General features: G+C 37.4%; 1 protein-coding gene across 1 annotated transcript; it reads left to right on the top strand.

Annotated features, from left to right (window-relative positions):
* Positions 1–1552: 1552 nt before the first annotated feature.
* IFIH1 (interferon induced with helicase C domain 1) lies at positions 1553–27787 on the top strand. The gene is made up of 16 exons (XM_057367652.1): positions 1553–2017; positions 3809–3965; positions 5744–5920; positions 9931–10011; positions 13357–13577; positions 14302–14512; positions 17522–17739; positions 18733–18849; positions 19318–19441; positions 19530–19763; positions 21798–22054; positions 23464–23613; positions 24301–24462; positions 24787–24977; positions 25747–25840; positions 25944–27787. The coding sequence occupies exons 1-16, from the start codon at positions 1568–1570 to the stop codon at positions 26124–26126; spliced, it is 3027 nt and encodes a 1008-aa protein (XP_057223635.1). The 5' UTR covers positions 1553–1567; the 3' UTR covers positions 26127–27787.

Raw genomic sequence — 27787 nt, 5'->3', positions numbered from 1 at the left:
TAATCAAGGACACTGTCAAGGCAAGTGTTGAATATTTCTATTGAGGAAATTKCCGCTACTTCTCTGAGCAATATATTCCAATGTCTAATTGTTTCTAGAGTGGATAATATTTTTTTTCTTACACAATATTTTTTTCTTACACCTGGACATAATTTCTGCAGTAAAAATGTGTTCSAAATGCCCTTTGTCCTGTGTATCCCAGTGAAAAATCAGCTTTTAGGAGCTGGAGAACTGTTGGTGTTCCAAAACACGGYTTTTTCACCCAGTTTGCAAGAGATTGATCTTCACACAGAGTAAAGGYATTTGGTTTATTTACAGTTCTGCACAGAAAGGGATGCTTGGTGGCAAATTCACAAAACCAGCACCATGACTACCAACATTTTTTTAGTATTTTTAGCAAACAAAGGCATTAACGCGCACTGGCTAAAAGTCACATAGTTTTTCTATAAATTAGTATTCTTTCTTCTATTGGTTAAATKATTCCCTCCCTTCTTACGCTGATTAGTCCACATGCTCGGTCTTCTTTTGAGTCAGTGGTTTCCTGCATCCGTGGTCAGTGAATCAGGGGCCACAATCTCCCCCTGCTRGGATTACCTCCTACGCAGTCGGAGTTGATCTCAGCACAATTGCTGAGATGGGTTTGTTAGTTTCTTTCTTCCCTTGGGCGTTCTGCCAAATGTCCTCCAGGCCCATAAATTCTGTATCTTTTGTGTCTGCTATCAGCGATACATCTTTATTCACAAGCTTTGTTAAACACCCCCTAGGTTTAAGATCATTGAGAGACTATACCTTAACAAGCCAATTCTAACAGTAAGTAACTTATCTTTCCAAAACCCAGACTTCATTGTGGTTGGATATCTGCTGACATTTCTTTTCTCCAGACTTTATAAACACAGTTCCTTCAAACATGTGCCAGACTCTCCAATACCGTTGTTCTCTGTACTCTCCAACTTTTCAATCTCTTGAACTGTCCAGGACCAAAAATGAACACAGCAATACAGACACTCTGTTTATCATATTGTCTTGCCGCACACTCAGGCTCCGCAAACCCCATGAYAGAAGCCAAGCCTGCTTCTGCAGCTCAGTGACATGTACGATATGGGTGAAACCACACCTCGGGGAGAGACGTCCCAACAGCCTCAGACACCAACCGAGCCCTTCATTGCTGCCGGTGCCTGGGCAGCACCAGTGCCCAAAATCCTCGCACGCTGAGCAGCCCGAGAGGCTCTTGAGCTGGAAACCGAAAGACATGCTTCCGTTTCTGATTGGGTTTTTCAACTCTCTCTTACTGTCAAAGGTTTCGTTACTGTGAAAGGTTTCGTTTTCAACACCGAGGAGTGGCACAGAGTGGCACCAGGCGCGGTGCAGCCCTGTCCCGGGGAGCCGAGCCCTCACGCACCGCCCTCCCAAGCGAAACCGAAAGCGGGGCCGGTGCCGGGCAGGGCGATAGCGGGGCCGGGCCGGGCCTACGGAGGGTTCGCGGAGGGTTCGTGCGGGGGTCGAGGCCGCGCTGCACGCCAAGGCCCAGGCGGAGCTCCCCAGAGCGGCCCGCGCCGCTCCCCCGGCCATGGCAGCGGGCACCCGCGACGAGCGGTTCCTCTACATGATCTCCTGCTTCAGGCCGCGGCTGAAGCAGTTCATCCGGGTGCAGCCCGTGCTGGACCGGCTCCCCTCGCTGAGCGCGGAGGACCGGGAGCGGGTGCGGGCGGCCGCCCTGCAGCGGGGCGAGCTGGCCGGGGCGGAGGAGCTGCTGCGGGCCGTGGAGCGGGGGCCCCGCGGCTGCGGCTGGATCCGCGAGTTCCTGCAGGCGCTGGAGCACAGCGGCTGCCACCTGGCCGCCTCCTACGCCAACCCCAGCCTGAGCCTGCTGCCCTCGCCGGCAGAGGAGGCCGAGCACGACCTGTGCGTGCACCTGGTGCAGCTGCTGCACGTCACTCTGGTGGACAGGATGCGGACCGCGCAGGTGGCCCAGAAGTGCCTGGAGATGGGCATCTTCCAGGACGACGACATGGATCGGGTAAGTCTGGGCACAGGCAGTGCCACAGACACTGACTGACCGGTCAGTGAGGCAGGTAGGAAGCCACAACTGMAAATGGTGTAGAAAGTGCGAAAGTGAAAACGGCGTTCCTAGACCTGGGGGAAAAGAGATGTGGTCCTGGTAAGCCAGTGAAGACTGTTGACATAGGCCAGCAGGTGGGATGCCAGCTAAGAGCCTGGCAAAGAAAAATGCCAGGAACAGAGGGTTGGACCAAGACAGTGTCTAAGTGGAAGAARTATGTCAGGCTATACTGTTATTTACCACAGTAACTTTGCCACAGACCTTAGGCTCAGAGGATCATTAGATGTCTTCCGGCCCTTGAAACGTAGCAGAAAGCAGTGATGGTCTGTAAAGTCCTAAGGAATGCTTGAGTTAAAATAAAGTAAGATTTTCCATCCCCTTTTTTTGCCATAGGTTCACTAAGGACTGTTACACAAGACAAGTGAGGTGAGAAGAAATACCAGTTAGACAAGAACAAGGAGGTGTTAACCTCTGATGAAAACATTTCCCAGTGTTTATTCCATTCCATGCTGAGAATTACTCCCCTGGAATGTGAAAATTACTTGRAACTCAAAAAAACATGGATATCCTGAAACAGTGTTAGAACAAATTAATAATTTGTTAATARTTAATAATAATTTCTATAGCRATAAGGGGRAAACTGGTAAACTAAGGGTGGAACTACATCTCATTTGCACCCTGAGCCTTTGCATCCACTTTTGAGGTAGTTTTATACTTCTTATCTCAGTTAAATGACAGTAACATACATAATATTGTCTTGTGACTACCAGGACGCAGCAATGATCAGCTGCATCCTAATGAGCGGGGAGCCAAGCAAGGTAACACAACAGTCAGGTGCAGAGGCCTTTTAAGAAGTTACTGGTTCCATTCCATGGTAATGGGTCCCCATGTTCCCCCAGGYCATCCTTTTGCTGCTGGTATTTCCATCAAACGATTCATTACCCTTCACAATCCTGCCAGTTTAAGCTCCAGTGGAGCCTAGGCTTTCCTAATGCCTCCCAYGTTCCAAGACTTCCTTTTAGTACTGAATCTCAGTCAGGTGTTCCCACTGCTATGCCTGCCCATTTTCTTGCATATCAGGACGGATGATTCTTGAGCCTTGAGAAAACTGCCCTTGAGCAGKGAACACGGGTCTCAGGGTCCTTTGCTCTTGAGATCATTGTTTTGTTCCTCATGTGATCACATGTCAAGTTCTGCTTGTGACAGCYTTGGGGCACTTTTCCATAGCTTCTTTGAGGGCAATCGCCGCTTTCTAGAGGTTTAGCTACTGTGTTTTTGAGTGGGAGTTGAGATGATGAAACCGGTGTTTAAGAAGAGAAATGTTCCRTTTTATGTATGAGGTCATATTACAGATTAAGTCTGAGCTTTGGTAACTCTKCAATATCAGTTCTTCTTGATCAAGGTTGCCTGTTCCCTAAACCAGTCTGAACACCAATTATTATTCCACAATACTAATAATTATTATATAGTAGTAACTATTCTAACCTTTGTCTAGTTCTACCAGTCTCTTCAATTGAATTTCAGATCCCACAGGTTTTATATATCCTGCCCAAAACTGTATGGGATGGACATGATGTTGGACGAAACTGCCATAGGTCTGTTCTGATGAGTGGCAAGTCCACTTTACATCTWCATTTTTCAGTATGTTTAATGGGTACAGGGAAATGCTTTTGCACCTATGCTGTTCTTACTAATTTCCTCAAACCAAGTCTGTCTGAGACTTGTTTCTGTTTTTTTCATTTTTACCAGATCCTGACTGTTACTGACAATCGTGGGAACAGAGATGGTGCAAGGGAGCTACTGAGCAGAATAGTGCAGAAGAAGGATTGGTTCTCTACTTTTTTGATTGCTCTCCGTGAAACCCAGCATGAAGACCTYGCAGATGATTTAAGGGGAAATACAGGAGGTAATAATCTTATTTCACCAGTACTAATATGTGGGGTTTTAATATATCCTTTTTTTTTCTTGAACAGTTATTTAAGAAAAAAGGCAGAATTCCCACCACATTGTTTCACTTTGACACMAGGACTAATGCTTTTGATTTTCCAKGGATTTCAAAATCATGTTATGTAACAGCTTAATCAATATATTTTTAAATACTAAAAATTCTTACTAAGCAATATGAGATTTACAGTAGTATTCATTTAGTTATAATTAAACCAAATCCTTACATTTTTAAATCCATTGGTTTTCAGTGTGGGGTTTTTTTTTAATAATTAATAAAAAATATTCTGAAGATTAATTTGAACAAACAAAACTAACTTTACCTGGATTTCTCCTTCAATACAAGTGTTTCCTTTGTAGGTTTACAAATATTTGAGGCATTTTAAAGTACTTTGCCTACTTTAAGACATTCATAAGTCTCAAAACATTATAAAATATACTAAAAAGAATAGAATAAACTGTATAATGATTATAATACTGTAAAATTATCCCAGTGCTCCTCTGGATTCTTAAATATTCCTAAATATGGAAARGAAGCAGCCCCCAAAATCCCTTATTTTTATGTTTTATAAAAACCTATAAAAGTTTTGAGACTAATTTTTTTAACAGATATCCTATTATCAGCTTCAACCTGCTCCCTTGAGGAGCTCACCAGAACTGTCCCTGGTACTTTTAGTTGCTATATATGAGTCAATGCATTAAGACTGTGGCAGGAGTGTCATGAAGGTGTCTCTGCCAGCTTTGGACAGGAATCAGACAGTGTTCTACCAGACACAGAGAAGCTGCTGTGATATTTGAGGATGCAGTTCGAAGATGTTGAGTGTTGCAGTGTGCAGGACAAGATCAACCAAGTGGGACCATTCTGAGGGAAACTGAGATGCTGGGAATAGCTTAGCAGATAYTGTGATCCTAATCTTCATTCTATGTTGCAGCTTTGTCAGGCTTAAATTCTTGTCTTCACTGCTTTGCTATCAGTAATGTAAACAAGGTAATAAATATTTCACAAATATGCAAATTATTAACATAATTTTCATTTTTTATTTTCAACTCTTTTCAAATTTTGCAAATTCTGCAAAATTTGCAAAATCTGAATTTTCAGTATAGTGCAGACCATATAGGGTAAAACTGAAGTTTAAGTCAGTTGTGTGATGGACTATTGAATTAATGCATTTACTCCACAGTCTGTGTATAATCTTGGGYAATGCAGCCCCAACCAAACTGTACAGACTAATATGTAAAGGATGAATGGAGTTGCTCTTTCCAGCGGATAAGTAATTTTCCATGTACAGAGTTCTGTATGTGCATAAATATGTGAAGTGTGTGGTTGCAGGAGCATCCCCTGGCACAAGGCCATAAAGAAAAAACACCAAGAACAGCTTCACTGGGTGCTGTGGGTGGAGAGCACTGGTGCTACATTTTACTGCTGCAGCTTCACCCTCTGTGATTTGTTACAGTAACATACATGGCTATTAGCAAATACCTATGCATAGAAATTGTGAACTTCATAAAAATAAATGTTTTAATCTCTTTAAATTTAGCTTCTAATTGTAAATTAGTAAATTCTTAATATTTATATAAGGGTTGAAATTCCAAACTATAACATTTGAGTCAAGACCAAGACCRTATGTTACATTATTATGTATGTGATGAACACAGGTCAGTTTTGTGTTTTCTGTTCTCCACACTAAAAGAAATGAAATGTTTTATAGAATTGCCTTAGAATAACTCTGTATTTTCTAGGAACAGAGAATAAACAAAGTGAGATGGAGAACAGTACAAATGAAGAAGCAGAAGTTACAAGCCAACCAGGATATGTTGTAGCAGAGAGCTTGAAAGAGGAAGAAAATGTGGATKATAGTTCCAGCAGTGACAGCAGTGYACTGGAAACATCCACAGAAAAGAATTTCRTGGTGTCAGGTTTGTCCGCTAATTGGTATTTTGATCTGGTACCTGAGTGAACAAATGAGTAGTTTTCAAACATATTTAATATTGTTGATAAAAATAATAGCATTAGATTAATATTTTATTTCAGACCCATCCATGGTAGGCTTCTACTATCAATGAAAACATTAGGTCAACATTAACAACTCCATACAGTGTTTGCAAAGTTTAAGATAAGAGGAATGTTTTTGTACCACTGTAGCTAAAGCTGTATTAAATRCTTCTTTCTAGAAGGCTGGAAATTCTATATAGAAAAACATTTGTAGTTTTGAAGAGTCCTTTAGTGCAGTGCAACAGGTAATTTTTCTGTTTATTTAAGGTTTTTTACTAACTGAGTATCGAACAACCTTTCTCACATCACGTACATACTGAGAAGTACATYTTTAGCAAAAATGTTTAGAAATTGTTATGGCCTGTTGTTCATGTAGATAAATCCACTCTTAAAAACATGCCTTGGGAGTTGATTATGAACTACAGCAATTACCAGCAACAATGCCCAAACATAACTGTGAAACAGTGATTCARACACAAACTGCATGATTCAGGAGCATTCATATGTCTTCCAAGTTCAGCTGGAGCTCAAACAATAGTTACAGCTCAGGTAAATCCTGCCTGAAATTATACTAATGGGTTAATTCAGCCAAAGGAGTAAGGTTGCTCTATTTTTTTATCAAGCATGAATATTTTTTTTTAGAAAAGGCTCTGAAAAACTGCAGCCTTTCAGTGGGCAACAACAGTAGCCTATTTCTCATTTAGCATGATATTAACAGGATATCACAATGCTTTGTAGCAAGGAATTAATTATTAACTACAGCAAAAATATCGACTTGGTTTTCCTGGATTAGGACATAATTTGACAGTATAGAGAAGAGGTGCCAGAGCAATGCRTTTTCATCATTGTAAGTTGGAATCCTTTCTGGACAAAGCTAAGGCTCTTATTGGGCCTCACTAAGGATAGGTTTTCATTGCTGTTAGCCTGATCTTCTCCTTGCYTCTTGTCAGGTTGAGGGTTACAGATAATTAGATCTATTAGTTATTAACAAGCATGCCGCAAGCTAATTGTGGCTRGGAAAMTATGGTCTCCTCAGCATAGAACTGMAATGAACACCTAGTGGGCATTAGCAGTTTGGGCAGCTGAGTAGATCTGTGCAATGAAATGRCTAAGGGGGTACAGAGTACATGGATTCCATCAGTTTGGTTCAGATTGACTTCAATCTTATGCAGACTGTGCCTGCACGTAGCTGGAACAAATCTCATTTGGTTTCAGCTGACAGTTCATTTCTTCTTGATCTAAACCAGCTCTGTGGTGTGAACCAAAGCAGWGTAAGTGGGGACAATTGACAGATTCACTGCAAACATGCATTTTTGAGATAAACCAAAGCAGCAGTGTAGATGCAGGGTGACAAGGGCTGATMGGAATCAGTGCTGCCTGGAGATTTCTGCAGAGGAACTGGCTCACATTCAGCCATCTTGAAGTGCAGTTAGCTTTGATATTTATGCACTTGCACATTCAGACTTAACTTCACTCAGGTCTTTTTCCATTTCCTATTTCCATCCTTCCTCGTGATTTCATACAAGTGCATTTTTAGACCAGGCAGATTAAAATACAAATGGAACCCAGATTCTCTTTCTGAGTGGGCTGGGAACCCACCTAGTTTGTAATTTGATGCTGTCAAGTGTTGTCAGTTTTGCAGTACACTCCCACCATTCCTTTATGTCTTAAGAAGGACATACTTCAAGAAGCTTTTTCAAGTCACTTGAAACAACTGCAATTTGCATTGTGTCTGAAGCCTCCTCTGACCTTTTTATTTAAGTAGGTGAAACAGAGACAGACAAAAGGTAAAAAAAGCAGTAAAGTCATAAAAACGAAATAGAAATAGATGTTTTAGCCTAAGAGACAACTARAGAAGAACTGCATGTAAAAATACAGGTAAGAAACTGCACACACACAAAACAACACAAGAGCAAATAAGTTTGCAAGGTCAGAAGTGAAACATTTGAATTAAAGCTGCAGTTACTTAYATAAACAACAATTTAAATAAAACACCTCTCATTTTTAAGGCTTGCTTTTCATTGCATTCCATTGTCTTTATGCTTATTTATTAATCATTGCAAAGTGACTGCAAATCTTCCTGTGAAATATTCTGCATTACGATGTGCAAACAGGACTTTAGGGAAGATTAGCAAAATGGTAAAAACAGATATTAGAATATCAACTCTTTTAGGTTCATTATTTTGTAAATGCTTACTGGATTGGATTTTCTAAAATTTATTTTATTTAAAAATAATTCAAGAAAGGTGCCACAGTTGAAAAAGGAGAACATTATTCCATTCACCTTTCATTTGGAAGATGAGTATTTTGCATTTCATTTCAGGACTGATGTTTTCTGTTGAGAGATTGTGGTATAATGCATGCTGCACATTGTAATTTGGATAATTGTGTACAAAACACTATAGAGGCATATTCTCATGTCTTTCAGAAGGTCATTTTAGATGGAAGTCCATATGGAATAGACACATAGAATTTTCATTTTGTCCTCTCTTTCCTATCCTATACGGATTTCTAGAMAGTGAAAACAAGAGAGAGCAGTGTCATCTTCATAGCTGTGAGTTCCTACTAATGCTGTGTAATAGTTTGTCACAGGTCTTTGAACATTCTTTTGTGTGCCTTTCTGTTGTTTGTATTCATTTCTAGGACACTAGGCTTAATTTAGGTGCTTAAAGTCTTTAATTCCCTTGTCTATCACAACATATGATGGTGCTTAATAGTGGGATCAAATTCTGAGATCTGTGTGGAATAAATGATGACAACTGTAGGACGGCAAAATAGRTGTTTGCATCAGTTTTCATAGTTATGTTATAAATTCTAATACTTGACTCCTAGTGGTAGCTGAGATAGTTTACTGAATGCAGACTGGGTTTAATTTCTACCTCACTCACCAAGACTTTAAATTGTTTATTTCAGGCATTCCTTTCTAAGACAACGTAACTTCCATTTAGTTCTAAAATCTCATTCACAGAATCTGTTTTGCTTTATGCATAATTTTTTGGGGACAATAAGTTAGGAAAAATACGAATATGGGCCATAATAGAATATTCCCCGAAAGAACTTGATAGAAACACAAGTTCACTCGCTAATTAGGCAAAACATCCGTCAACACTGTTATTCTGGCTGATTCCATATGCGCACTGTGCGCTCTGTTGCAGAGTGCTGTCGGTAAGCTGATAGCGGCAGGGTGATGCTGGTTGCTGCAGATTTTCCGGAAGAAYTGGATAGCTCTTTAATTATTAAAAGGACTGAGTTTTGGAAAATCCAGCTGTGTGAGCGGTACTGGCGACCCAAGAAAATAAAKGCGTGTAACACTTGGTTGGCCCAGCAGAGGGCGAGCGAAACACGAGAATGTCCGCAGCGGAGCCCCGAGCGGCTGTCGCGGGTTGGGSATCGCCGCTTTTGCTCCGTAAGATTTAATAATTCATCACTGCTTATACTGGGAACTATGATTTGCACTTTTCATGTTACATKAAGGCAATTTTTTTAAAAGTCACTGTTGTGGTTTTGTTTTTATTYTACTACAGATGCAGCTCTCATGGCTAACAGGGAGTAAAAGAATGTTCAGTTCGCCAGGAACTTTTTTGGCTTTTCACCTTTCTGAAAAGATACAGTAAAATAGGACTAAAGGGGAATATGCAAGTGATCATGGCTAGACCCCTGCTTTCAAGTGATAAATCAYGACCCACGGTGCTGTACCTCTGCTGTGCTTTGGATATTAATCTTCCACTCTGTACTTTCTTCCATAAGAAAATGAATTATATTGTTAGTATTTTTATCTATACCAAAAATAGAGAAAATTATATCTCAGCCATCCCTGCCTGACATTCATCTAACCTACTTTAACGACATAGGGAGAGAGGAAACAATATGCATTTGCTATTAGTATTTGCACAGCAAATATATTATCCTACATTTCTTTATGGTTTTCATTTAGAGTCAGATGTCTCCATAGGAGATGGAAGTGTCAGTAACTTGAACGAAACCCTGGGACAGAGCTGCACAACCAGTGATTCAGGTACGTTTCCCTTCCATTGCTAAGTGAATGCAGAGTAAGTTTTAGGGGAAGTACTCTGTGAGTGGGCTACAACAAAAGTCAGTGGAAGGCTTTCACTCTGGCCTCATTTACAGSCCAGAATTACTCTTATTTTATTGGAAAACAGATGCCATTTTAAAGGGTCTGGACCTAAGCCCTAGTCCCAAAACAGTCAATATCCTGAGAGCATCTGAACACGTCTCAGACATCACTGTACCAACTGCAGTGAGGCAGAATGATGAAATCAATCATATAGGCTGAAGGGACTAGGAGTCATCCAGTGGACTCACCTGGGCAGCTACTCCTAATGCTGTCACACAGACGTGTTTCTTTTGCTCTCAGAGAGAAGCTAGATTGTGCCTGGCCCCTGCACAGGGTGAGAAGGAATAGGACATGTTTTGGAGGCAATGAAAGGTGAGCAGAACCATCTCCCAGGTACCTGCAGAACAATAATGAAGGTCCTAAGTAGTATACAATAGCATCCCTATTTGTAAAGGCAACCTAAGCAATGCAGGTTACTATCTGAAGACGTTTCTGAATCTGACATTTAAACACAGGTGCATGTTCTGTGCATATACAGGTTTTTTTAGATATTGGACTGTTTTTACAAAATACTTAGCAGACAGGTATAATCTTGCTCTTTATAGTCTGAGTTAAACTAAACACTGCTGTTGTAAAAGACATCCCCATGTTTTTTCGTCTTTTTTTTTACAAATCTCAGGCAGAACAAACTGGGAACTGTCCACCATGGTGATCAGCCTGTTTGCCTATACAGAATTCAAGAGCTACTTTTGGGAATCTAGCTTCTATAAAATTTGTGCTGAGACTGTCTTATACAAGGGCTAGAAAAAATTTGAGCACTTTTCAAGCCAGCTGGGCCTAATAARCCTGGCATTATATGAGTAAAGTCACTGTAAATATTATATATCATATACCTGCAGAATGTTTGCTATAAATACTTTTAAAAATAGTTCCAGCATTTAAAATATTAAAATCCACGTATTTTGTAAGTACACAAARAATTCAGGATAGCTCAGATCTAAATTGCTACAGTTAAGATTTTACTTCTGAAGAATATACTTTGTACTTCTGCATCAACTGAGGACACTCACCAGTCACATTGTATTTTTTGACTCACTCTGTCACATGAAATGTCTTGGCATAGGGACTTCTCTCTTCTGTGGGCTGGCACACTGCTATCAGTTGGTCAGGCTGATCCAGGCTCCTGGGATCTGGCAGCACATATGTATATATGGCCTGATCCTTTAAGATTMCTGAAATATCTCTCATTAAGTGAATTGGGCATTTGCTGTGTCCAGTAATCCAGAAAAAAGTATCACTGCAGTTTGTGAAGAATGGAGAACAGATTTCTTTCCAGTGTGTACTTGCTATATGTTCTGTTTACATGTGGGTTTTAAAAATGACTAATTAAAAAGTTTTTAAAAACATCCATGATTTTTAATCATGTCTAGTAAACTCAGGGAGAGCAATTRTGAGAGAAAATGCTAAGAAGATACAGATGCACTATTTATGAATTGTATAATTTGAAAGTTTGCAGCAATGCTGTTGTATTAACAAAGATATTTGGATGGTCTCTTAGCATGCTCATATGATTTGGATTTTAATGCAAAGAGTCATGTGGATTCAGCTGCATTTTTGTGTGCMAGGTTCATTTCACATTTTAAGAAAATGGTGTAGTTAGGACAGCAGAATAATTACCATGTTTCTTTTAGCCCAGAGCAGCAATTCACATGAGCCTTGTATAAAGGCAGGCAACTTCCCTAATGTTATCCTGTGTACGATGAAAAATCTTCAATCATTTAATTCTTTAATCTGTGAAAAGATTCCTGTATTAGCTTTTATCTAAACAAGGGCTGTAGAAGCTAGGAGAGAGCTAAGTTAAATATTTTTCAGGCCTGGACTGTTAATTGAGGATGTTAAGGAACTGAAATTTAACCAAACAGATGGGTGATAAAGTGCTACTTTCAATACGATTGAGCTATTGAATTTAGCCAACCAGAAAGCAAACAATTTTCTTCCTCAAAAGAGAGTAGTAGAAGTCACATAAGTAACAGCAATGGTTACTGGTGCAAATGTCCCTGTGTCCAGGTAGCACTGCACTCACATTAAAAGGCAAAACAAGCAAAAAACCACTTAAGAATGGCATTCAGATGTTTCCATCAGCAGTGTTTTATCAAGCTTCATTACTTTCTGKTAGTTTGATTTTATTTAATGGAATCAGGAATACTAGAAAAATACACTTACTTTGTGTGTAATGTATCAGTGATAATAAAATCCTCATGATTCTTCATTGAATGATATCATCAGAAAACAAAACGAGGCTTTTTGTCCCCTCATTTTCAGTCTAATAGAATGAATTTGTGCCTTTTCTTCACTGAGGGCAGTTAATACTGAGTGATCGAAACTTACTTGTAGAGAAAAAAACCCATGAAAACTCGATTGAGATAAATCATTCTGATATTTATATATGTATTTGTTCTGACTCACTAAATAGATGTAAACTCAAGGCACTTAATATGCTTTTCTTACTGCTCAAAATAATTCAACAGCTTTTTTTTTTTTCACTTTTATGTTAAGAACATTGTTTCTTCTGTGAGCCATAGATCTAAACTCTGCCATTGCATTTTCAATAAGAGATGGAAGGCTTTGGCCTTAGGTGGCAAATGTATATGGCTTTTTAATGAACACTCAATTGCATTATGTATGAGTCAGGCTAAGAAGCAATGACATCTACCACAAATAGGTGTGATACATTCTGCAGTTAGCTCTATCTTGTATGGGCAATTGAATTTTCTTATCTATTTGGTCTTTATACTTTATAACTCCCTTCACCCTTTTTAAGTGGTCAATATATTTTTTCTTTCTATGGCTCCATTTTTCATTCTCTGGGAAGTRTTTAAAAAGGTAGCTCCCTTGTAGGTAAATAAATTTCAGTATTGATGAAGGAGAACGTCACATAAGCTAGGCTAGATTATAAATACTGCAGCTCCAAACGTAATCTTTGTTGGTCCCAGTGCTACTGAACTGTATCATTTGAATTCGTGCTTAATAGTAGTCATTTCAACATAGATGGGTGAAGCCATACTGTGGCTTATTCCACCTGCCCTGAGTGTTGACTGGGTGGAAGCCATTCTGATGCGGATTCTTTAGGTCCAGAGGACAACATTGTGCTAATATACCCTGTTCATATTTATTCAGAAGACACTTCTGACAGTAAATCTGTATTTTTTCCTTTGACATTTTTTTACTCCTCTGATATATGTTCTGTGCCTCCTGTTTGATACTTTTATTTCTTTGTACCCTTAGATGAAGATGAAGCAGAGAAGAGAGCTTCACCCGAGCCAGATCTGACCCTKAGAGATTACCAGATGGAAGTTGCAAAGCCAGCACTGAATGGGGAGAATATTATAATTTGTCTCCCTACAGGCAGTGGTAAAACCAGAGTGGCTGTTTACATTACCAAAGATCACTTGGATAAGAAGAAAAGAGCATCAGAGCCTGGAAAAGTCATAGTACTTGTTAATAAGGTATGTTGGTCCATTTTTTTTAAGAATAATATTTTTCAAACATCATGCATTGTTAATACAGACATTGTAAAATGAGAATGTACAGCTTCTCCAGATGTACTATGTTTAAAGGCATACAGATGTAGATTGTCATCTCTATTGCTTCATCATCCTGGTGCAAGAAGAAGTGGCTTTAGTGTACACCAGTGCAAGTGCTAAATTTGATGTGCCCTAATAACCACATTATTGAAAAAAGTACAATTTTATATTGTAAGGATTTTTTAAAAAAAACAGTATTTTTCACATTCTGTGTTTCAGTTTGCTAATGRAGGTCACCGTAACAGTAATTAAGGAATGTTTGTCAGATTTTCTGATAATTGCTGTAGTTTTTGCTGTTAAATTTAGCATATATAAATTAGTCTTCAATTATAATATTAAAATATATAAATGAAAAAMATTTATTGAAATTGTAAATGTCCATATCCTCTTATAAGAATAAATGTGAAAGCACGTTATAAGCTCAGTTAAAGTGTCAGACCATGCATAGTTTTTCATTCTTTCGAAGGCACAGTTAAGCCAAAGTTCTTAGGACAAAAATGGACAAGAAGTTGGAGGGGAGAAGCTGGTTAGAGSATTTTTGTTTCTTGATTTTCTTTTGTTCGCTTAACAACATATGTGGCAAACAGGCATGTATTTTTAATCCTGTGTTTAATATGTTTTAAATTCTTTGGAAACTTTTGCTCAGGTGCCATTGGTAGAACAGCATTTACAAAGAGAGTTTAATCCATTCCTGAAGCGTTGGTATCAGGTTACTGGTTTAAGTGGTGATTCTCAGCTGAAAATCTCATTTCCTGAAGTTGTCAAAAGAAATGATGTTATCATCAGTACAGCACAGATCCTTGAGAATTCACTGTTAAATGCAGCCAAGGAAGATGAAGAAGGTGTCCACTTATCAGGCAAGTTTTTAATTCTGAAATTTTTACAGAAGGAAGAAAAGTATTTCTCTGTTCTGGAAAATTGCAGAGTAAAAATGTGTCTCATTCAGTAAGGTTTTTTTCAGTTTATTCATTTTATAAATGCAAGCTGGAGTCAAAATCAGATCTTAATTAATAAGCATGCAAGACACAAATAGACTTTGTAGTTTATTTGTACTAAATATTTATTATGGTTCCTATTTTATTGAGCATAAGCACAACTTGGTGCAAATGCAGTCATATTGCTTCCACTTTCTAAGCTTGGTATTGAGTCATATCACAGAAGCTATATACAGGATGAGAAAAAACTACCAAAACTCAAATGCACTTGATAGTATGAGAAAAGCAAYGGAACACAGCATAAAAGCCAATGTGTCGTATTCTTTATACTCTTGTAATTTTGCCAATGCACAGTGATATGATTGTTATAACTGTATCTATAAGCTCAGCAGATACAATGGTTTCCTACAACACATGAAAGAAGTTGAAGAAAACRAAAGATTAACAAGGCAAGGTTGTTTTCCCAGAATGCTAAGGTATCAAGTGTCCCTGGGAGATCAGAAAGGACATGGTATTATCTGCCAGTGACTTACAAATGACAATCCATGACGTCACCTCCAGGATCTAGGCTGTAGTGACCTTCCTGTGTGAGGTATTAGCTTCTCCATTTGCCTGCAATGAATCCTTTTTTACATGGGGCAGGATGTAAGGGGAGAGCTATGATATTCAAAATAATGTCTCTGAGATAAAAGAAATACTGGTCTGGGTGTCACAGAGACAGCAGAGGAACCTGAGGGGTCAGTTTGTGCCTGTCAGTGTCTAGTGCTGACCGGAGTAATGCTTGATCCAAACTAACTCCTGCAGAGTCACTTGGGTATCTCAGAATTGTATCTCATCTTTCAGAATACCTTGTTATTAGGCAGAGTACCAGCAATTTTGTTATATTACTTCCTCTCCACTGCATCTAAGTTAATAAACTTTCCTATATCTGAATCATTTTGGAATGCTGTATATAGGCATCTGAACATTTCTAGTGGAACTGCTGGCCTGTTTAGAATTGGGCTGAATCCCAACCAGATTGTGTCATGAAGTGGGCTGAATGGGTTTCACACTTCGTGAAGTTTCCTTCATAAGGAGCTACATTTTTTCCAGAACTCACACGGCCCTGCACCTCTTTTTTTTTTCCTTGCTRTTACACCTGTGCTAGTAAGTTCAGCTGGACCAAAGCCAAGCAAGCATGAACAGCCAGCTCCATTTCTAAGGCTGTGACTTGGTTAACTCGCAGCCTGTATAAATCATCCTAATTAGTTACAAGGTTTTTTCCAGATTTCTGTGCCTACTTTTTTCATCTGTTTCCACAGAGGTCTGCATTACATGTAACATGAGTTCCAGCCTCAGTGAAATGGAGAGGCTCTCTTAATTGCATTTTTCCAAATGTTTACCCTCTTTACCAAGGGCTGGTCACTGTGTGGACTTTCTAAAAGCTGTGTATCAGTTCCTTAGCAGAAGGAACACATCTCTTCTGGTAGGTTAGTTTCTTCACAAGTAATTATAGGAATATGCATGATGAATATCATGGTCAAAATCAAAGGGAGTAAGTTCATGTTGGCAGAATAACTGATAAACTGCCAGCACTGGTTCTAAAATCTTGCAATATGTAGAAATCTTAGAAATAAATAGGAATTTAGATTTGAAACTATATCAGTCCAGACTGGSTTCCTGAACCACTGTGAAGGCAATCAGCTTTTCCCAGTGACTGGAGCATAGGCTTGCTTTCCTACCAGTAGTGTTTGATGTAGCCTTTAAATATAACTTCCCTTGTTTAGTCTCCATTATTCTTTAGGTTCTTCAGTACCAGCTAAGACTGATTTGGTTTCTGTTAATTTCAAATTTCTGCTGCCAGTTGTTGAAAACTGACTTTTACTGGTGCAACAATTTGAGCAGTCAGTGTGTTTACACATCAGTATGTAAACAAGACTATGGAAATTGTCCTCCTAAAAAAAAAAAAAAAAACCAAAAAAAAAACCGTAGGAGTTTAACCCTGATCATTTCAGTGATTTTTTTCACARTCATGTCCACAAAATTCCTTCAAATTGCGGGAAACAATGTCAAATTAGAGTTACTGGCCAGCTACAGGAGTGGAAGCTCCAAAAATAGCAGTTTTGCTGTTAGAGAAACAGAAAAATGTTAATGAATCTTTCAGCTCAGAACCTTGAAATATATGTCATCTGCTGGATGTGCAGATTGATGAAAGATATGTTTTCTATATTTTTTGAGAAATTTGAAACAAAAATTTTTATTTTTCCTTATTGTATAGTACATTGCTTGCATGCAAATATACTCTGACCAAAAAGCACACAATACCTGTCTGAATCTTCATCAGTTTTTTCTGCTACAAGAGATAAGTGGTAGTGCTCCCACTAATCTGTTTGTTCTTTCCAATAACACATCCATAAAGTAATATAAATCTTCTAATTGGATAGTAGTAGGGAGGAAATCTCTGTGTTGCTACAAAATGGAAACATATTTTGACCACAACAAGCCTTTCAAGAATGTCTGAAAAGCTTCTAATGTGTTATGTATCTTCTCAAAAGCAAACAATATCTAGTTTGTCAGACACAGTTATGGATGTAAAAGACAGTATTAAGTTCAACTATGATATATTCTTACCACTGGTAAAATAGTAAAAATATTTCTGTGAAATTGTTTATATCATCAGATTGGTTTTGCAAAAATARAAAATATTTTTTCCASTACATGAAATACAAAACTACTTGGCATATCAGGACTGTAGCAAAGGTTCCAAAGTCCTTTAAATATATTCAGCTTCCATCCACGCCTTCCTCCAGCACTTCAATTTCCTAGTACCTTAGTACTCAAACAAACTGATGGGTCCTTTTCAGTGCTGTCCTTATCTGTTATGAGATTCAGTCACACAAATTTTGCATTTGAAATAAAATTATTCACTTTAGGTGTCTTTTTCTTTTCCAGATTTTTCCCTAATCATTATCGATGAATGTCATCACACACAGAAAGAAGGTGTCTACAACAATATAATGCGACGTTACTTAAAAGAAAAGATGAAGAACAGGAAGCTGGCAAAAGAAAACAAACCACTGATCCCACAGCCTCAGATTCTGGGACTTACAGCCTCACCTGGTGTAGGAGGTGCAACATCCTATTCAAAAGCTGAAGAGCATATTCTCAAAGTAAATAGCTCCCTCACTTGCAAACCATCAAAGGGACATTGTCTTGTTCAAGTAAAACTTTTGAAGCCAGTGTTAGGCTCCAAATATACAATCTGATTTTTTTTTCCTTGTGTACATGGAAGTTCACCACATATTCATTAAATTGACCCTCTACAAAATGGTGGAAATCCATGTTGAAATAAAGGCTACTTTACAGAAAGTACCCTTACTGAAAAGGGAAGTAAAAAGATTGCCTCACTTGAAAAAAATTCTCAAGATYAGAGGCAAGAAACCCACAATGTAGAATTGTTTTATGGTTACTAAAAAACTTTATTTTTCCATTGATGGTTTATAATTTACTGTGTATTCCTAAATACTAGAGACATGACTTTTTTATATCTGTGTTTCTAGAGTGACTAAGCTGAGCATTTTTGTGAGTCCAAAAAAATGAGAAACACTGTTGAATACTTAAAACAGAAACCACTTGTGAGATACAAGTAGCATACAAATGTGTCTTGCTTTTTCAGTTGGAGTCACTCATTGAGGTTGCATGAACACCTGACTGGAGATAATCTGTTAAATTCTACACTTAACAAAACTGTATTTTACTTGAAATTAAATGGTTTTGCATCAATAATAGAAGAGTAGAATTTAGCCCAGTACTGTCACAAGAACTCCTGATTAGTAAATTGCACAAGAGCAGAATGTGACATGGAATAAATGAGGCCTGCAAGGCAAGCAAGTTTTATGCTGCATTGAAGTAGACAGAATTGTGAGGTATTTTGACACAAAAACTTGCTGGCAATGGAAAAAGCAGAAAATTCCTTTTCATCTGCTCTGAAATCCTAATGATAGGATGCTGGGGCTTGTATCTGAAAAAATGTAGTCTGAATATGCAAGCTGAAACAGACAACTACCAGAAATACCTCAATATCTAAATAAGAAGCTCTGTTCAGTTTTCATGTGGAATAACTCATTCAATATTAAAAGAAGTAACATTTTGTTTTCTCCCAGATCTGTGCCAATCTTGATGCATGTAGAATTATGACTGTTGAAGAGCATGCCTCCCAGCTAAAGAATCAGGTGAAGGAGCCATCTAAGAAGACTGTGATTGCAGATGACAAAAAAAGGGTGTGTTTTTCCAAACAAATCAGTATCAAAATTATATTTCYCTTTAAAAAAGTGTTGTACTATATCAAAAACTTTTGCCTAATGCTCTTTTTCTATAGACTTTAGATGATCTAGAGTGTTAATTTGAATATTGTTGCTTTTCTCTGTTTCAAAAAGTATCAGTAAAGAAAAATAGAACTAAATTATTACTTATGTTCAGTTATATTTTAAGGTCTCTGGTCAAAATAACTTCTAAACCATAGCTGAAGTATTTGTATTGAAGTGATACTATTTCTATTTTTTAAAAGTGTTATTTCACAGCATAATTTTTGTAATATTCTGAGCTATGTATTTTAGTAACACTAAACACACTTAACAGTCTTACTTGTTTTTTAGTTTAACTTTTAAAAAATTACTTAATGTGGTACTAGCCAATATTTTTGTTGCCAGAAGATGCTAACTTACTTTGCCTAATCTATTTTTTTCTAGGATCCATTTAGAGAGAGAATTATTGAGATCATGACAGAAATACAAAACTATTGCCAGCTGCATCCAAAATCTGAGTTTGGAACTCAGACATATGAACAGTGGGTGATCAGAGAAGAGAGAAGAGGTAACTGCATAGCAAATATACCCCAGCTTTGGATTCCTCTGGGTCCTCCTATACACAGACATGGTTTTGTGTTTTTGTTCACTTCCAGCTGCAAAAGAAGAAAAACGCAGGGAGCGTGTTTGTGCAGAACATTTGAAGAAATACAATGATGCTCTCCAGATAAATGACACTATACGAATGGTGGATGCCTACAATCACCTAAATAACTTCTATAAAGAGGAGAAAAGTAAGAAGACAGTAAGGAGTGATGATGATGATGATGATGAACCACCAGTATCAAAACAGGATGAAACAGATGAATTTCTAATAGGTTTATTTCATGGTGAGTCTAAGTACATTGTGATATTTAATATTTGAAATCCATCATTGTGCGCTAATATGGTTTGCATAGGCCCATGAGTTATTACATCCTAAAATTGCCGTGTTATTATGGCACTGCCTTGATGTCCTAATTCATACAGTTTTGGATGCATTAAACAACATCATAGTGGGATCATGTTATAACATGGAATAGAGGTTCTTCAGCTCTGCCTAAAGGCACTTTTTGCTGCCAGTAAGTAAAAGCTGTTCTCTGCTTTTATCCAGTGAAGTGTCCCTGAGGACACTCTTAACAGATACAGATAACAGGTAAAATATATATTTCAGACATTTTCAGGGGGCAAAAGGTTGAGCAAATGGAATAGAAAAGTGATGAAATTATGAGTTCTTAACCAACCCTTTCTACCGAAGTTTGTCTGTATACTGAGAGAGTGATGACTTTGAGTTAGTTTCAGGTAAAGAACATTTWGTTCTTACTAAATCCTAAAGCAAAGGATCAATCTGCAAAGAYCAAAGTCAGTTGCCTTTTTTCCAGATGATTCACCTTGGATCTAGGATTCATTCAGTCCTTGACATGCGAATCTTTTTTGCTCGGTTTTTCCCTTTACTGCCTTTGCTATGAGAACGAGCTAGACAAGTTTGCTCCCRTCACCCATGGCTCTCAGTTGGTGCAAATGAAAATAGATTATGCTGCAGAGTGTGGCCCAGCTTCATGTATCCAGTGAACTACAAATTCAGACTATCATCATTGAGAAATTCAGGAAATGGTAAAAAAACCATAAAAAATAGGTTAAATAATGTCAGCATTTTTAAAATGATTCTTCATGCCTTTCTTTATGCCCCCTTATTTAGAATTTCAGTATTGAGCTGTTGCTGAGAACCAAAAATTTAAACTAACTAAAAATGAAACTTGGTTTCATTACTATCCTTGATGACTGCTTTTATTTCTGCAGGTAAATGAAGTTCAAAGAAACTGTCAGTGAAAAATAAATTATATTTCATTTTGTTAAGATTTAGGAGTAATAGAAGATCATCTGAAATTTTTCAGCTTTAAGAGCAGAATTCATCTTTGGGTGATAAACACCCTGGAGCCCTGAGTGTAGGTTTAACTAAGGGGGAATATTGTGGGAGTTTATTATTCTACCTACATTTTATGTGGATCTGTTTGATTACATTCCAAAATATGAGTACAACTAGCAAGAAAGCCACCGTSTAGGTGGCATAGCAGTTTGAGGTACATAGAAAATTATTGTCTTGGGTTACAGTAGTGCAGTAGTCTGCACAGGGTCATGGCATCAGTGTGAGTGTAGTGACATGCAAAGTCCCTGCATTCAAGTGTTCTTACTGTGTTTGCATAATCATCTGATAATGACATAGGCTTTTAAATATTAGAAGTTTCTTAAAAAGTTAAAACACAAGATGAATCCTCCCTTCTTATGGTCAGTAGAGTCAGTTGATGAGAGTAATTAATTTGACATTTCACAGAGTACATTGAAATGTCTTGGAGCTGCATTGTTGATAACCATGTGCTCAGGGTGGTGTCTACTATACTGCATGTTTCTAGTGAGGATTCCTACTTTAATTCATGTCCCAAAGACCATAAAAACATTATCAGCTCTGAGGCTGTGCATATTAATCTATTTTGCCTTCTAAGACTTTTTTCTGTGATTTTAAAATAGCTTTTTAAAGTGTTATAAGCTGTGGTTTAGCTCTTTATTATAGTTAATTTAACTCTGTACCACCTCTTGTGTGTATAGGGAGGTTTTCTTCTTTGCCTTATTCTCACTTATTACCTATTATATAGGCAAAGTGTGTGATAATGGTGATTTATTTTATTTATTAGTGTGTTTTTAGTGACTATAAATTCACTTCAGAAATAATTGGTGTGCCACAGGTCTTCAAACTGAATGTGAATTAGCCAAACTGAGAGAATTATACAGAAAGTTGCTCTTTCCTTTGTTGGTTTTGGGGCTTATTATTTCTTGAATTGTTATTTTAATGGTTGCTTTTCCTTAACTTACATCCCTTATTTTTAAAGCAAAAAAGAAACAGTTGAAAGAGTTGACTGGAAAGCCAGAAAATGAAAATGAGAAGCTCATAAAGTTGCGAAATACTTTAATGGAGGAGTTCACGAAGACTGAGGAGGCTCGAGGAATTATTTTCACAAAGACTCGTCTAAGTGCCTTTGCTCTATTCCAGTGGGTTAAGGACAACCCTAAATTTGAAGAAGTGGGAATTAAGGCCCATTATCTTATTGGCTGTGGACATAACAGTGAAATGAAGCCTATGACTCAGGTACAGAACCATGCATGATTACATTACTTCTTGTATACAATTTCAGCAAACTTGTTTTAATACTAGGCCAATGGACTGAAATTCTGAGCTGAGTTCTGGTTTCATAACCTGCAGCATAACCTTCATAACTTGCAGCATATGTGAATAATAATTTAGGAATAATTTTATTTCCACAAGTAACAAGTGTTTTTTGATTTTGGATTATATGGCAACAGGAGTAGCCAGCATTCATTGCCTAGGGTAGCGTATACTCAAAAGGCACACAATTTATAGTGAGGCATGAGAAACAAAAGTAAACAAAATGGAAAGAGCAAACATGCAATTGTTAAATGACTTTATACTTATCAGGACAACAGTAATTCAAGTTATATTTTGGCTGCTGAATTGAAAAATAAAACTATGAAGTTGATTATGTCTGTCTTTTTGAAAGATCCTTGCTTAAATCAAATTATACCAATTTATATGCATGCTTCACACTGACGCATAACCATTGAAAGAAAACTTGCCAAAATTCATAATGAAAATATCACAATTGATCCTCAATTGTGTCTGTCTCATACCATTATGTTGATTTCATACACCACATGTCTCTGGTGATTTATACTTGCAACTTAAGTATTTTCAAAACAAAGTGCTTCACATCTATTCTGCTTTTTACTCCCCATATCAGCATTTCAACAAAAATTATGTGTTTTGCTGCTGGGCAGAGGCCACTTCCTTCTGCTACTCAGTTTCAAATTCTCTCAAAAAATTCTCTCCAAAAGCTGCTTGGCTCTATCAAAACTTAGAATTTGTGTGTCGCACTGCACAAACAAAACAACAGTTTCCTCATTTTGAAACTGAATATAGCAAAYAGCAAGTTTCTGGTTTTCTGCTCAAGCTGGTGACAAAGATCCAGTTGATTCAGAAGTCTGTGGACTGTTTCTTTTTTAAGTGTATGATTGTGCTTTTTGGTGCTCCCCAGACCACCAAAATTATGATCTTCATTTATTATGGGGAATTTTAAGTGCTTTAGAACTAGACTTGGAGTCTTTATTTTAATCAGAAATTACTGAAGTGATAAAAATCCAGACTTATTATGAATAAGTACTTAAKAATTGGAAAACAGTGGAACAACTATATTATCACATCTCCTAGTACCTGTGACATAGGCTATGAAGTTCCAAGCTCAGTTACCCTGAAAAGATTGGCTTCTGCTCCCTCCTCCCTCAAAATGAGGTGTTAAACACCTGTTATATTCAACAGGAATTCCTTGTTTTTAAGATGCTTAAATGCGGTTGTTGAAGCCACTTAATGTTTGCCACTCAGCTTGAAAATGGTGGCACTGTAACTCCTGAAACTCATTAATCAGAAGAAACTGGTAGCAGAAAACAATACTGAAAGTTAATATAATGATTTYTAATTTACAGAACGAGCAAAGGGAAGTTATTGATAAATTTCGACGAGGAAATATAAATTTACTTATTGCTACTACTGTAGCTGAGGAAGGCCTGGACATCAAAGAGTGTAACATCGTTATTCGTTATGGACTCGTCACCAATGAAATTGCTATGGTGCAGGTATGAGTTTTCTGCATACATAACTTATTKTGCAACATATTTTAATAGTGGTTTTCYGTTTGGAATGTGCAAATGGTGAATCATATATCTGACATTTGGAAATAATTTTGACATACTTGAACACTAAAAGAGAGAATGCTCTTGCAACAAGGTTCATTTCCAATTGCCATTCTCAGTCTGTATGCAATATAAAATTTTCCTCTCTGTAATGATGAAGCTTCCATTTAAAGATCTACACATCCAGTAATCTCTTTTAATAGGTGTAAGAATATGGTCATCAGACCAGTTGATACAAGAGGCATTTGTACCACCGTGTATGGACACCACACGACCAATATCTAGAGAGAGATTATTACATAGCAGAATACTAGTTTGATTATTTATATATTTTTGATATTTAAATGCATGCATATTTTGGTGACAAAATATAGTTTCATCATTGCAAAACATGCTAATCACAAATCTGAGCAGTTTTCACAGGTATCATAGATGACGCTGCAGAAATAGTATGTGTTATTCACTGATTTTTTTCTCTGTCTGAGTTAAATGGGGAAAAAATCCTCTTTGGGGATAGCACATATGGAATAGTGCATGTATGTCTTCCATTACAAAACTAGGAAAAAGTGTTGTCTGATGTAATAAGGAGCAATTTATTGCTGTTTATTGTTGCATCCTTTCAAATTGTAGGCTCGTGGTCGAGCTCGAGCTGATGAAAGCACATATGCTCTTGTGGCTTCGAGTGGCTCAGGGGCTGTTGAACGTGAAGATGTTAATAATTTTCGTGAGMAAATGATGTATAAGGCCATTCAGCGTGTCCAGAAGATGCCACAGGAAGAGTATTTAAATAAGGTATTCACTGCAACTCTTCACTTTCCCTTTAAGGAAAACTGATTTCAATTGTCTGAAATGCTTTCTATTTGAAATGTGCTTAGAGGAGAAAAACTTATAATAATACTAGTTACTGCATATGGTTTTGGATTCTTTTGCCAATATTTTTTCTGTTTTCTAGTCCTTTAGAAAAGTCTGGTTTTCTGTTGGTAAGGGGTAAACACTCAAGCCAGGAAAATTGATTAGAAGTCATGTTGACAGTGAACTCAGTAAAATGACTGAGAACAAAAACTATTACTGTCATTCCAGCAGAATGTTACAGTGCTCTTACTGATCTGCTTCTAGATTCAGAGTTTCCAGTTGCAAAGTATAGTGGAAAAACAAATGAAGACAAAGAGAGATCAGCATAAGACATACAAGAAAAATCCTTCACTAATAAAATTCTTATGCAAAAATTGCTACAAGCCAATATGTTCTGGAGAAGACATACAGGTTATTGAAGATATGCATCATGTCAGTGTGAAAAAAGATTTCCAGTAAGTGTTTATGAACTACTTTATCTCTTTCAGGCAGAAACAGATTTTCTTTTCATCAAGGCTGTAAAAGGCTCTGTAACCCTCTAGGCCCTATGAGAAAAAAGGAGATTATTCCAATATTGTTGGGTCCTAAATGCTATGGAATTTGCAGTTAAGGAGCATGAATGAAATGTTTGTTCTTATTCCTGAATTCAAGGTGAATTAAGTTTAAAACTTCAAAACAAAAGATGCAGGTTCTGTGGTAATATTAACTAGGTCCCTTACTATGTAGCCTGGTATGTATTCCACTCTGCATAGGCTGATAGTAATCATCGGGATCAAATACTCCCGAAACTAAACAATTCAAGAATGTGCAGCTCTGTGAAGTCAGAATCAAATGATTCTGTTAAGAGTTAAGGTTGAACTACAGGGAATAAAAGGAAAACCTTTAATTTTCAGGTATTATCTCTTTGACAGTTCCATGGCATATGAAAAAAACAAACTTGATCTGTCTTCTATTAAAACAAGAGCCTGCTGCTCCTACTTTAAGATGTGTAAAGGAGAATGCAGCTCCTGAAATGCAATGAAAATGGACATGGAGTACACATGCATTTCATCATTATGTGGAAGCATGAAGTGTGACCTTGCATTTTCTCAAGCTCCTCAGTGTGTCAACAGCCAGCGAGTTTATGATTTTTTAGGTTTCTGATTTSAGCATAGTCACTGTGTATATGTTTGTATGTAGCATGGGATGACCAATGGATTCTGATGGGTGCTATCTGTTTTTCAGAGATCTTTACCATACAAGAGAAAATAAGACACTGCAAGATAAGCATGCTGATTACCAGACAAATGGGGAAATTATTTGTAAAGATTGTGGACAAGTGAGGAACATCTTATTTTCATACTTTTCTTGTTGTCCGTATTTATTTTTGTCTAATGATCTTGTCTTATTTCATCTGAAATGTAATTCTGTTCTACTTGCAGGCTTGGGGAAATATGATGGTTCACCGAGGTCTTGACCTGCCTTGTCTAAAGATTAGAAATTTTGTGGTTGTGTTTGCAGACAAGAAAACAACAAAGAAAATTTTTAAGAAATGGGGAGAACTGCCCATCAGGTTTCCTAGTTTTGATTATGCAGCTCATTGGCCTTCAAGTGATGAAGATTAAGGACTTAGAATGAAAATAAAAGCCCGTTTCAACTCCTCTCTGTTGATCAGAAGCTCCTGTGTCCCATAGAGAATGCTGCATCATAAACACTGTGAAAGCTTCTGGACATAAGCAAACTGTCTTGAAGACAAAAAGAGAAACAAGAAAGGAGAAGGACAAAGTCACACAGCTGCTGTCTGCAGATTTCCATTTCTGGACAAAGATGGAAAATGCATTGCCATCGTGCTTATTCATGGAACAAACTCCTGTCTCTTTTCTCTACAAGGTGACAACACTGTCAAAAGTGTGTTAGATGATCTGTTGTCAATCCCAGAACACTGGAGAGCTTAAGATGTGCCATGCTCATTATTTTCTTCATGTTATAACCCTTTTGAAGATAAAGTATCTCAAAAGAGGAGCCATGTAAAGAGAGAAGATTGCCCGAATGATATTTCTGAATCACTGTTGCTGAATCAATGTTTTCAAGACTGACTTCCTCCTTTTATATATGTAGCTGTAAGCTTATACATTTTGACAGACTAAAATTAAGTTTCCATTAGAAGAGGTTTCAAAAAAATCAAACCCTTAGCCTGAAATGGATTATTTCAAAGTCCAAGCAGCATATTGCCAGTGACTCTGTGTGTTAGTTTCATAGGACTGTTAGACTGGCTGTGTAATGAGGTGTGTCTTTTTTTCAATAAATTGTGATAAAACTAACCTTTACCAGCTGTGATACTGTTAATTCTCTTGGACTGGAAGTAATCAGACAATAATAATACCATGATTTCACCCTAGAAATTGAAAGGATAGTCGTATTCTAACTGTAAAAATAGCATAATATTTCTCCATATTTATCTCATGTACAGATTTTTTTCCCCCCACTATTTGCAAGTTGAAGAGTGGAAGGAAGGTTTATTGTTATAACACTCAGCTTTGCAAATTCAGGATAAGGTGATATGTTTATTGGCAAGGACATGTGACCACTTCAGTAGCCCCAGGTAAAATTTCTAAATTGGTACATATTTGAAAAATAAATCTGAAACAAAAAGGAATCTTATCTGTAATTGGTCTGCTTTTTTAAAAGTGATGTAAATACTGTGCAGTTTTTAAAATCAGATTTGATTTCAGGTTTCCATCAGAACCAGACCTGGGGTGGATATGTGGGKTTTTTTTCATATTTCTGGCCTTGCTTCAGTGGGAGGAGATAAGGTCTAATTTCTGACTATGAAGATTTCAGATATCCCCAAGCTAATTYTGGCCATTTTAGGATTAGCTACTTAAAAATTGTAACATTATGAAATGAATGTACACGCTGATGAGCTTTCACTGTAGCAGTTTTGCAGATTAGAATGTGCTTAAATTACAGAAATTGTGGTCTACGTATAGGTTGAAATTATTCCACAAAAGTGATTTAAACCTGTGAGCTACTACCTTACAGTTGTGAAAAAAAAATCAGAATTGGGATTTAAGGCTATATATGCAAAGATGCTTCAGGATGGCAATTCCACAGGTTTTTTTTTACTGATTAAACTAAAACAGGAAAGGCTGTTGGGAGATAGGGAGTATAATCAGTTTATAGTGAATTTGTTTTATATTTGTGTATTGAATCATTCTATTCTTACCTYTCTGTATCATGCAGGGTAAAATAAATGTGAAATCTTAACCAAGGTCTTTACTCAACA

Source organism: Malurus melanocephalus, unplaced genomic scaffold, assembly GCF_030028575.1.
Source record: "Malurus melanocephalus ecotype Western Australia unplaced genomic scaffold, MMel_1.1 scaffold_81, whole genome shotgun sequence".
NCBI lineage: Eukaryota > Metazoa > Chordata > Aves > Passeriformes > Maluridae > Malurus > Malurus melanocephalus.
The sequence above is the reverse complement of the archived record's forward strand: the minus strand, read 5'-3'. Positions and strand labels throughout refer to the sequence as shown.